At 40.8% G+C, this 12,473-nt stretch overlaps 2 protein-coding genes across 4 annotated transcripts in view; one reads left to right on the top strand and one right to left on the bottom strand.

Annotated features, from left to right (window-relative positions):
- Window positions 1–1,122: 1,122 nt before the first annotated feature.
- Window positions 1,123–10,586, bottom strand: LOC111862781 (ribonucleases P/MRP protein subunit POP1). Of its 3 annotated transcripts, XM_023848447.1 has the most exons (9): window positions 10,561–10,585; window positions 10,314–10,432; window positions 9,776–9,939; window positions 8,678–8,796; window positions 7,287–7,529; window positions 4,651–5,638; window positions 3,644–3,943; window positions 2,285–2,498; window positions 1,123–2,128 (listed from the first exon to the last, which is right to left on the bottom strand). In XM_023848447.1, the coding sequence occupies exons 3-9, from the start codon at window positions 9,915–9,917 to the stop codon at window positions 1,201–1,203; spliced, it is 2,934 nt and encodes a 977-aa protein (XP_023704215.1). In that variant the 5' UTR covers window positions 9,918–9,939; window positions 10,314–10,432; window positions 10,561–10,585; the 3' UTR covers window positions 1,123–1,200. The 3 variants fall into 3 exon arrangements, with proteins under 3 accessions (XP_023704215.1, XP_023704216.1, XP_023704214.1); XM_023848448.1 differs by lacking the exon at window positions 10,314–10,432 and having other exon boundaries at window positions 10,507–10,586; XM_023848446.2 differs by having other exon boundaries at window positions 10,314–10,579.
- The window catches only part of LOC111862772 (2-iminobutanoate/2-iminopropanoate deaminase), a 6,992-nt gene continuing 4,771 nt past the window's right edge, over window positions 10,253–12,473 (top strand). Inside the window, exons 1-2 of the mRNA XM_023848436.2 lie at window positions 10,253–10,261; window positions 11,500–11,800. Coding sequence (XP_023704204.1) covers window positions 10,253–10,261; window positions 11,500–11,800 — 310 coding nt within the window. The remainder of the gene's footprint in view (window positions 10,262–11,499; window positions 11,801–12,473) is intronic.

Raw genomic sequence — 12,473 nt, 5'->3', positions numbered from 1 at the left:
CTTAAAATGTCGTTAAAATCACATTTTATTCCACTGTTGCGACATGCTTCGGCACTACAAGGCCATCCTCAGGCAACGATTGATTGACTGATCGAAACTGCTACACTGTATCAGTGTACACTGTGTCAGTACGAGTGTATTGCACGCTAGTATTGCACGTCGTCGTTTGAGAATATATGCCCACGCTTCATTCACTTTATTCTATATTCACCATGCAGTGCGGACCAAAATTGCAGTACTGAAGATTCTATTGAACAAACAGGACTTTTTTACTGCAAGGTTCTACCTGCTTAAGGTGTGATGTGCTGTCAGAGATGATATTTTAGTTTGTCAGTGTCCTCCTCAATCTCCTTGTATTCAAGGAGATGTTATAAATCTTAAAATTAGAATAAAATTTGATAACATTTTAATCCGTACCACAGTTTACTGTTGCATTAACAGTAGTCACACTTGAGAATCGCTGGTATGGGCTATGTGTAGAATTGCTTGGTGCATTTATAATGTTATGTTATGCCATAAGTACAGAATGTCCCATAAACATATATGAAGGTGATATTGAATAATTTATGAACTTAATAATGTTGTTGTTCACAAAGAGCATTGAAATACAAACACCAAAATTTGCCAGTGTTCTTTCACTCATCATATTTTAGCTTTTTTATGCAAATCATTGGAACATTTCTAATTACCCACAGTTCAGTAACTCATACTTGGTCAAGAGCGACCAGTGGCTGATGTGCAGTACTTGAAAATGAACTCCGAAAAGTACTGCTGTAGGGGTGACGGGTCAGTTGTGATCTAGCATATGGTTCTGTCAGTCATGTAATCCAAAAAACGTCCACATTGTGATTCTTTAAGTTATGAAAAGATAAGAAAAAGTAAAGCTATCACTTTAACAGGCCGTGAAGGCCCATAGGGTTGTGAGACGTCAAGGCTGCCACATTTTCTAGACAGTCGGCTCACAAATGGCGGTGAGATTGTCAGCCTTGTGCATCTGCTGCTCTTTACCCCCAGGAAGATTCCTGGTACTCATTTCTGTTAGAGGCTGAGTGGACCCCGGGGGCCATCATGATGGTTGGAAGGATTACCTAAGAACTCTTGGATTTGAATGAATGATAATACAGGAAGACAGCAGTTTTATTATGACAGACATGCAATACTCTACACATCACATCGAAGATACTCTGCCTGCGTTGCACTTCAAATGTTGATTACTCCAAAACGATACTGTAGACTGGTGGGATTTCGTACCAATACCCAAACTGCAGACACATCATTTCCCTCCCTTAACCTCCTCTGATATAATGCTACCAACTGCAAAAGGGCTGAAAGAACCACATACCCTTGGCCAGCTCCGTGCGATTCTGTGAAGCAGAAGTCTCCCTTGGTTATGAAACCAATAACTGTCCTACTGCATGAATCTTTTACAGTCTGCGTCTGCGGCAACCAGAGAGAACGCAATATATCTTGGTGTTTATCTGTTACACCCTTAGTCGGGGGAGGTTCCTTTGCTTTTCTCTTTCTGACTACAGGAACAGGTTTAGGATGACTTTCATCTTCTGAGTTGCCTCGCTTTACTGCAGCGAGGTCTTCAAGCTTCCGTCTCTCCCTCACTCGTTTCCTGCGTAAACGTTTCAGCAGTTTCTTGTGTTCTGTCCGTAGTTCTTTCCGTTCCATTTGACGCTCATCATTATGGATCCCCTCTGTCGGACCTGGACTGTGGACGTCTTTGGATATGTCGTCTATATCCATCTCTGAGGGAAGACATATGATGGCACAATCTGTCGGACTTCCTCTGCCACACATGTAAATTGTTATAGGCACAAGGCAACAGTCCTTACAACTTGGGAACAAATTGCTTAAATCAGGGAAGTCTGAAACAATCCGAGAACTGTTTTTAATGTTCTTTGTGTTCAGCGTGCTGACAGCGGCTTTCAGAGACTCCAACTTCTTCCTCTCTCGTAAGACAAAGAATTTAGATGAGTGAGTTTTGTTTTCTGTTTTGCACTGCATATCAACATTTTCAGAGGTCCTTTGTGACCATTCATTGACGAGAACATCCCAGCAACAGAAAAATGGACTGGTGACACCAAGTTTTACATAATTTGGTCTTTTATCCGGCGGTAATCTGTAATAAAGAACATGCAAAAACATTCATAGCCACAGTGACTGATTCACTGAACAGATGGAAAGTGAGGAAAAAGCAGACCAACGTAAAGTAGCGTGAGGAGGGATATATGGGTGATCTAACCGAAGAGCTTGAGACCAGTAAACACAGACTGACCTGAAATGGCGTTCAGTCAATCGGGTTTTCTGGGCCTCGGCTTCAGTGCTGCCAGATACTGTATCAGGTGGTAACACGGATTCACTGCCTGCCTCAAACCCCAGAGACCCGGACTCTCTCAGGCCTCCAGCACGGGCTCCACGGAACACTAGGGCCAACCATAAAGGTAAGGCCCATCCAGCGGGCATAACCACATCCCAGCCTGATGCAAAACCTGCCAACATAACACAGCACTTGCTTACCTCGAAGCCACAACTTAATAAGCCCTTAATCCACAATATTACAAATGCTTTTCACCCCTAACACTACAGCATTTATCAAAGTTTAAAGTTATTTTATGGTGGTGCATCACAGTATTTGAAGCTATCTCTTTAGACTTAGTTCATTGGCCTGGGTGGTTATACAAGATGGTTCGCCTAGAGGAGGCCCCCAGTTAATTAATACAAAGTAAACAGTAGTGTTCCTAACAAAAATGAAACTTAGAAATGCAGTGTCACTTGCAACGCTGACCCAGTGCCTGCCTGCACAGTTTTTTCTGTTTCCTTCAATCTGTGATCCCTCCTGCTGTGTTGGCTTCGTTACATGCGTGAACATGGAGCATCATGTAGGCCTGTGTCTCCAGGCAGAGGAAAGTCAGTTTCAACATCTGGATCCCAATTACCTCCACATCTACTGACATACATGAAAAGTTTAATTTTCATCAGAAAAATTTATCAGGATTGCCTATTAGTGAATCACCTGTACATAGAAAACATGGAGCTTTGGAAATTGGTTATTTTTCTGTCTATTTTATTTTGTACTAAATCCCATGAAAATAAGGAAGACCTCTGATATGACAGAAAGACTCCATGAGATATGAGGTTATCATGGTGGTGACTACGAAGATTATTGTCTTCTGGGATATGATGCCATGTAGTCTGATAGACTGTTACCGACATTTCAGTCATGGTGTCTCCATCGTCAGGAACAGAGCACATTCTTCCAGTCTCTTCTACTGTGAAGATGGGAACCACACATCCTCCAAAACATTTGTATAGATGTTTTAAGTTCTCATGATGTTTCCCATGAAGGATGCTGTCTTCTGGGATGCGACGCCATGTAGTCTCAGTCACTGTTTCAGAGGAATGTACTGCCTCCATCTTCAAGGAGGCAGCACATTCCTCCAGTCTTTTCTACCCCAACATAGCGACAGGATGTTTCTCCAGAACATCTGTAGACCTACAAGACATCACATCCCAAAAGGCAGCAATCTTTGATGGAAGGATTCCATTTTGTAACATCTGTAACAGGTCTCTGTAGCTCTAATACCGGACAGGATGATAGCAGTGATGATGAATGGGAACGACTAAAACAACTTACCGAGCCTCTTACGCACTGGTTCCTGACTACCCGGTCGCTGGATGAGGAGAATGGGAACATGAGACTTCACCTGCCCTACATTGCGACAGCAGAAATTTGAGGTGCCTTCTTCAACATCAGTCTCAAACTCCTCTAATAGAAATCCCGGCACAAGGTTATGGGAGCGGCTATCCGCCAACTCGGCCGATGACATCTTGGAGTTCGTCGCAAGGTCTCGTACATGAGAACTCCAGATTGGACTCACACAAGCCAGTGACGAGAGTGACATCACCTGATCTTTGGATTCCTGTTCCCACAGAGCTGGGCAGGACAGTAATAGGAATTATTGTCATTACAACATAAATACTTAAGACCATGAGATATGTACATGAATATTGAGTTCCAAATCTCAGCCCAGACACCAGGAAACCTGACTGAGATCTCCATGGTTTTCCTCAGTCCTTACAGATAATGTCGGGATAATACCTTAAAATTTGACCCTGGTCCCCTCTATTCCACATCCTCTCCATTTCATATTCACTCATCCTCGTACCATCTGATCCATACAGTCTAAGACAATGACAGCATCATTGAATGAACCATAAATAAACAGTTTCAAGAAAAGAAGAAATTTATAATTTAAATGAAATCTTGAAAATTATTTCCTGCTAAAAACATACATCCAAGCAGTATTCTAAATAAGTTTGGTAGTGTACGCACAGCATAACAATTCTGGTCCGTTCACTCTGTTTTGTACACTTATCTCCAGTTGAGTTCTGCTACCAGAACAGGCTGTAAGGACAGTGAATGAAGCTGGCTCAGGATTATGTCCAGTGGTGGGCTTTTGTATTAGCGGTGTTGATCCTTTGGGTTCTGCTACCAGAGAGTTAGTTAATTAGAGTGATATGGAAACGGGTTGTAAGGATGATGGATGAAACTGGCTCAGGATTTGGGCTTTGGTATTAGCAGTGTTGAACTTCTGGGTTCTGCTACCAGAAAGTTATTCAGTACATGGCAACAAATCTCACCTTTCTCGTCTGGCACAGCTTTTGTCCGTTTTGAAGGCAGTTGCAATCTTGGGTCTAGTACGGTGAGTGCCAACACCAAGTGCGGTGGCAGCTGTGCAGGTGATGCTGCGCCTTTCAGGGCCTGCCACAGTGTTTCCTGATAATGCCATGATTCCTTATGATGCTGTGACACTCCATAAAACTCTGTCCACCAATCCTTACTTTCCCCCGTCTTACAGTCATTATCAGATGCATCACTGGACTGCAAACAAACCGTTCTCGTATCTAATGAATCCTCCCCCCCTTTGGAATCAGTTTTATTCTTCTCTGACACAACCTCCAAAACGTTTGCAGTGTGCAGTGATTCTAACAGCACTGCCTGTGAGAGGGGGCCTGTGAGACGGAACCTATTTAACGTGTCCTTCAACAATATCATTTGTACACTGCCTGTATGACTTAGGTACTTTGGAGTTCTTATAAATGGTACGTTTCTTGTTTCAAGTTTTGTCTTTTCTACGTCCTTCTTTCCATTAACTTTGCCGAGTTTACGTTTCTTCTCAGCTGGTGATGATGTGGTTTCATCTGATATTTTGGTATCAGAACTGGAAGAATTTTCAGCAAATTCTTTGCTAGGACATGACTGTTTGTTTAACTCAGTGTCTTTTACATCGTCAACTTCAACGAAATGGAATAACAAGATTAGTTCGTCTAACAGTTCTTGATAAAATGCAGGATGAACCCAAATCCATAAGGTTCTAGTTTCAACTACTTGCACACTGTCATCAGATTTAACTACTTCTGTTGGTTTCCACAAGAAACTAACTCTTCCTATGGCCCCATATGGGAATATGTTTTGATGGAACAGCATCACAGAACCTTCTCGTGCGCCAGTTAGAAATGCTTTTGCTCCAAATGTCAAGCCACAGTCTTTATTGGTAAGTTTCTGTAGTTGCTCTAAGAGCTGGTCCATTGGACCGTTCAATTCGATGCAGCTGTAGTAAGATATATCCTGTAAGCAGAATACCACGAGAGATGAGTTCTGACATGTGTGATGTGAGAAGAATAACTTTGAAGATTACTGAAGAAAGTCATCTTCTGGGATCTGGTGCCGTGTATTCTTGGTTTTAACCGACGTTTCAGAGGCGATACGTTCCCCCGAAACGTCGGTTAAAACCAAGAATACATGGCACCAGATCCCAGAAGATGACTTTATTCATAGTCATCGCCGTGGAAACCTCAAAACTTACATTTGAAGATTACTGACTTCTAAAATGTGACATTATGCAGTCTCGTAGATTGTTATGAATGTTTCACGAGAAATGCATCCTCTATCTTCAGGGTTGAAGAGTAAAATAAGCATGAAAAAACTGTACAGATACAGGGAGAGGCCAAAATGGTAGCAACAACCTACACACTGTATCCCAGAAGATAGCAGTGTTCACAGCCACTGCTGTGAGAACCTGCATTATCACTGGTAAACACGCTGTTACTTAGGGAGGGGTTTATGGGTTCAAACTGCACTCTTCAGTTTCAAAATTATGGAAAAAAAGAAGACAGAAAAATGATCATACTTCTCACGATATTTTGTTAAAAAGGAAAGACTGGGAAATGAAGAAAGCAACATAGGATGGTTCATTCTGTTCATGTAGGTAGTGATATATAATTTCTGTTAATGAAATTCTCAAACGTCCTCCCATCTGAAAGTAAATTATAGATGCATTCATTTCACACAGAACTGTCTGCAAATGGGACATGTTCTGAAATGATCTCCCCGTGTATTACAGGATCTTCATGTTTCACTTTTATTTTTTAAGATGAACAAATTCAGGGAATGTGATACAAATTTTGAGGTATTAATGGTAGTGATTCTTAAGATTGTCTTCTGGGCCATGACACCGTTTAGTTTTCTGGGTAGATATCAGTTTTCAAGATTCTCAAGTTCAGACTTTCACCTATGAGAAAAATGTACAGTGGCCCTGAAACGGGCCAGTTCTGTTTAAACTGCACACAGTTCCCTTTCCCTCCTTAAAACAACAGTGGATCCCTGGAAATGCCCATTCTTTCTCTTTGTACCTTTTCCTGCCTGTGACAATAAACCAGTATGGCCCTTATATGGGCCATTTTACCCCGTTTCTTCCCATTGGCTCAGATCACATTCCTTTTTTTACCCCTCTCCATGGGTCTCATGACCACCCTCTTTACAGCATCCCTATACAACCAAGCCTGCTCCTGAACTTACACACTTGAATCTGAAGAGGCAGACTGCGTGTTCCTCTGAAATGTAAGGATCCGCTCACAAAATAGCGCTGTCGCAACCCAGAAGACTACAAACTTATCCCAGGATCTGTCACTATACATCAATTTATAAGATTTAATAACAATGTTCTGAAAATACAGCCTTTCAGACCATAAAGAAAATGAAGAAATGAGGGAATTACAAAGTACAGGCTTCCAAGGTATTTGAATATAGACAGGATATGAAGTAAGTCAGTAATTAGGCATATTAGGGACATAAAGAGGTTCGAGAATGAAATAAAAGATGAAATTTAGATATATGCGCTTTATTATAAACATAAGAAGTTAACATTTTGGCTCTGAAGTATCTGTGTCACTTCACTTCCAGCCTTGACTGAGCAGATAGCAAAATGTACGCTTACCTGCAACAAGCAATGGTTGGCCGTGGCCCGATAGCAAGCTCGAAAGCTCTTATCATTTGGGAAATTTGCCAGTTTATAGCCCCATTTCTCAGTCATATGGAATCGCTTAGCATGCCATAAGTGGGTTTCCAGCCAAATAAATCTCTTCTGTCGACGATTGTACTCCAGAAGTAAATTTTGTGGACGACGTCTGAACTTTCTGCTAGGTCTCTTGGGTTCTGGGGGTAATCCACTTTTCATTAACTGAAGAGAAAAGAAAGTATTAATTTAAAATGTACAAAAGGTGTGGTCTTGTTCATTAGTTTGTCGCCATCAACCCAAAACTTAAGAGGTCTTTGTACCCACCTTTTTCACACTATATAAAAAAGAAATACTTCAACAGAACGTTTATATTCTTGCCAAAACGATTACAACAAAATTTTTCAAGGTAATATATAAGGTGGCAGCAGCACTGCTTTCACTTAAGGCGGTTACATGATTGTCATGTTGGTATTACTGACGATACAAAACTAAGAATTACATACAGTGTATGTTGTAACATGACAGTCATACCAACTTTCATGAAACCTATTAAATGGTTCATAAATATGTATTTAAAGTGGGTAAGGGATATAGACAGGACCAAGCCATAGCTCAGGTGATTAGATGCTGGTTTCTCATCACAGAGCCTCAGGTTCCATCCTGGGTGACTTCATGTGAGATTTCTGATGGATGAGGAGGCATTGGAGCAGGTTCCTCTCTGTTTTCTTGGTTTTTCCCTGCTGATCGTCATTCTACCATTGCTCTGTACCCATATATCACATCCTCTGAGGAATTCAATACTCCTGCCTGACCAGGTGGCACATTATCATATCCTCAAACATCCTCAATCTTCAAGCCTGGGGATTCATCTCTGACCTGGCACCTGGCTAGTTCCCAGTGTGAGGAAGTTGAGGGTCTTTACAAGGGTACAGACACACATATGTAATGGTGCCACACGACTGCTCTCCCTATAAAATTAGGCAAGTAATTAAAAGTAAGAAAAGTAAAGCTATCCCTTTAACAGGCCATGGAGGCCCAGAGGGTTCTGAGACGTTGAAGCTCCCACATTTTCTAGACAATCGGCTCGCAGATGGCAGCAAGGTAGTCAGCCCTACACCAGCCACCCTTTACCCCCAGGAAGACTCCTAGTACTCATTTCTGTTAGAGGCTGAGCCAACCCCAGGGCCACAGTGTGGCTGGAAGGATTAGGTCAATCGAAAAAAATCCAATGACCTCATCGGGACTTGAACCTGCGACCTTCCAACTTGTAGCATAGTGCCTCAGCCAACTCCGCTACCGCATGCCCAAGTAAAGTAAAAGAAAATATTAGGAAATAACAAATCAGAAAACCATGCTAACGAAACACAGACCTGTTGCATGTGAGCCTCCCTCAATCTTCGTGGCAAGCGTTTAGAAGTGCGACTCATAACTCGTCTTCTCATATGTTTCGGCAGCTTCTGGAATACCAAGCCTGTCCTCTGAGGATCTTCTACATAAACAATAAAAATCAGTACAACTACCACAGACAACGAAAACTGTTACAGACTACATCGAAGACCAAGTGACCAAACAAAAGCTAAATATGTGAGATTTTATGTGACTATGAAGACAACTGTCTTCTGGTATGTGACACCGTGTATCCTGGTAAAAGTTCACAGACATTTCTTAACAAAATACTGCCTCCGTCTTCAGGATCAAAGAGTAAGATAAGCAAGCAACCAGCATGAAATAGGGTGGATTTCTTGCTCGGCTTACTCTTAGACCCTGAACACAGAAGCAATAAATACCTCTGAAACATCAGTGAAACTTCTACTGGCATCATATCCCAGACAATAATAAAAAAGGATAAAGCTATCCCTGTAACAGGCCGTGAAGGTCCATACAGTTGTGAAATGTCGAGCCTCCCATATTTTCTAGGCAATCACCTCACAGATTGTGGTGAGGCTGACAGCCTTACACACCAGCCAGCCGCCCTTTACCCCCAGAAAGTTTCCTGGTACTCATTTCTGTTAAGAGACTGAGTTGACCCCAGGGTCATGTAGAGGCTGGAAGGATTGGGTCAACTGAAAAATCCAATGACCTCATCAAGAATCAAACCTGCAACCTCCCGGCTTGTAGCATAGTGCCTCAACCAACTACACTACTACATGCCCCTCTCAGACAAGAGTACCCTTCAAGAACCAAACACCCACATCCTTCAGTTCTCGCAGCCTGCATCCAAGATATGATTTCAGCTTTCAGGGTTTACTAGCATTGTCAGTTGTTTCAGCACACACCACAGTCCCCTGCCATTGGATACCATGACACTCCACACCCCTGCTCCACCTTCCATTGAAGCCTTTGTCTGAACCAAGGAACAAGAAGGTGTTTCAAAATATCTCTTGTGGCTAAGCCCTCTCAATCATGTGACCATCAGCACACAAATCCAGCATCGGAACTCTCAACACATGTCACTCCATTATACTTGCCTATGGCTTCAGTTAATGCTGCTATTTCTTGTGCTCGAGCTGCTGCGAACCTTCCAACAGAAAATTCTAAAGGAAGGTTCTGGGTGCCACCAAGCAGTATATCAAACTGTGGTTTGCTGGCTGCCATGTTGCTTTCTGTCATATTTTAGATATTAGTGGGAAACCTGTAAAAAAAAAAGCAAACAATAATTAATTTAGCATCTGTTACTTCTAACATTGCTTGAGATGGACTTCTCTTCTGGAGAATCCATTCTTCTTCTTCTTGTTCATGAAGATACCCACTTCAAAAGATCCAAATGTGTCATATACATCATTGGGAGTAATGGGAGCTTGAGTAGCTCAGTCAGTATAGTGCCTAGGATACGGGCTAGATGACCGGGATTCATTTCCCTGTAGGAGCATATATTTTTCTCTTCATCACCGTGTCTTGACTGGCACTGGCTAAAACTGTAGGACATGTTTAACAAAGAAAACTTAATGGGGAGAGTAAGGCTACTCATTGTAATGGCCATTCCCTTCTTTAACATTTTACACTTACACAGTATTTAAGTTGGGACATGATGTCATACCATTTCTTTTAGCGACCAACAACATATATACGTAGAAAACGCCGATGACTTCAAGTAACTTCGGAAAAAATACAGACGTTGTTAAAAGCTGAAAGCAAAATATTCGCCACATCATATTCCATTAACATTTTTGTCAGTCATAACTGAACTACGTTTCCTTACCCTACTAAAATACTCAAGTTAAATTTGTTAGGTTAACAACTGTACATCACATACTTCGACATTCCACGACCACTGTTTTGATCGAAATGTGTAATTCCAGCATATTCACACGANTGGGGAAATTCTTCCCATAGTTCTAGTGTTTTTCTTCTCCAAAAAAAAGCCATCAGAGCGATGTTGGGATATGGTAACAGAGTTTCGTGTAGAAACATATTTAAAGAGTTAAACATTTTACCATTTGCATCGCAATACATATTTTCATTGTTAATATTTGTATTGCAGAATAAACATCTTTTTTCATCAAATATTGACTCTCATGCTATAAATACCAGACATAGACAAGATCTTTATCTACCTCAAGCTAACTTAACTAGTTTTCAAAAAGGAGTTTACTACGCGGGTATAAAAATGTTTAATAAACTGCCCATAGAGATCAAGAACTCATCTCATAATTTTAAAAAGTTTAAGGTTGAATTAAGATATTTTTTGAATACACATACATTTTATACTATAGAAGAATATTTAAACAGATAAATTTTAGTATTTATTGTATTCTTGTATCATCTAGACGAGCATAACTATGCATGTATTTTATGTTTTATATTATTTATGATATGTTTTATATCCATTCTTGGATCTTTGTAACTTATTATTGTTGAATATTGTAGGATCCAGATAAGCATAACTGTGTATTTTATGTTTTGTATTATTTATGACATGTTTTATATCCATTTTTTGGATCTTTGAAACTTGTTATTGTTTGATTCATTGTACTATCTAGTCGTGTAATTTATGCATGTATCCTGTTTTATATTTAGTTCTGTGACATGTTCTATATCCTTTTTTGGATTTCTTGAACAAATATAAATACAATACAATACAATACTGCAGTACAGGAAGAAAGAAGAGCTAGCTCAGTCAGTATAGTGACTAGGGGATGGGCTGATTGATGAGGGTGGAATATCTCTCCATGCCACAGCGTCCACAACATAGTTGGGGCCCACCCGGCTTCCTATCAGATCGATACCAGGGTCTCTTTATCCAGGACCATATTGGCTGCGTGTGCAGATAACTGTTTGCCTCCAACTAACATGTTCAGTTTATATTTGTACACGTATTTACTTTTATTGCAGTCAGGCAGTTGTAATAGACAACACTGTGTATTTGTCTGGAGTTCTTGGTTTGGATCCAAGCACAAACAAGTTGGTTGATGGAAACACTGTTGCCCAAGCCAAGCAAGCCTTCATTAATATGAAGAACATTCTGGAAGCAGCAAATTCTAGTTATGATAATGGTAATGTTACTCTCTATAACTATTGCACAAACTTCATCCCATAAAAATGGTTAGTTGTATGATGTATTTCAGTTTATTTTGGTCATCATCAGGTGCAGATCATTGCTCAAAACATAGGCCCAAGAACTGTAAATTATATGTACAGAGTCATCACAGCTTAATGTCTCAATTTTAGGAATTAGTTTGTAAGATTGTTGTTTATTAAGGCAACAAAGTTTACTACATTCAGGTCCATCTTCTGTTCTTTTACGAGAGTGAAGTGGTAGGGTTCAATATTGTTAAAATGTATAAAATAAATAATGGTACTAATATAAAAGATTCTTTAAGTCCATTACGTATGTATCATTCATATGATAATCTAGTTTATTTATATTATGTTTCAGCATCCTGTGGCATTCAGGCATCATTTTTTGTAGTCTTGTTTTCTCTCTATCCTTCCCCTTGGCGCGGCAGCTCAGGGTGAGCTTTGGTCTCCCGAAAAGTCTGCCTCCATTCTTCTCTGTTCTTCCATCCATCCTAGGCTTTTCTGGTTTCTGAACCATGGTGTGGGGTTCTTAGCCTCACACCAACCCCCAACGTGGAAAATCAGGGTGTCCCTCTTCGTCTGGCTCCTACCGCTTGACCTGTCTGGCATGGGCGACCCTACCAGTAGCTACGCTACCGCTATCATAGC

This window comes from Cryptotermes secundus, unplaced genomic scaffold, assembly GCF_002891405.2.
Source record: "Cryptotermes secundus unplaced genomic scaffold, Csec_1.0 scaffold409, whole genome shotgun sequence".
NCBI classification, from domain to species: domain Eukaryota; kingdom Metazoa; phylum Arthropoda; class Insecta; order Blattodea; family Kalotermitidae; genus Cryptotermes; species Cryptotermes secundus.
The sequence above is the reverse complement of the archived record's forward strand: the minus strand, read 5'-3'. Positions and strand labels throughout refer to the sequence as shown.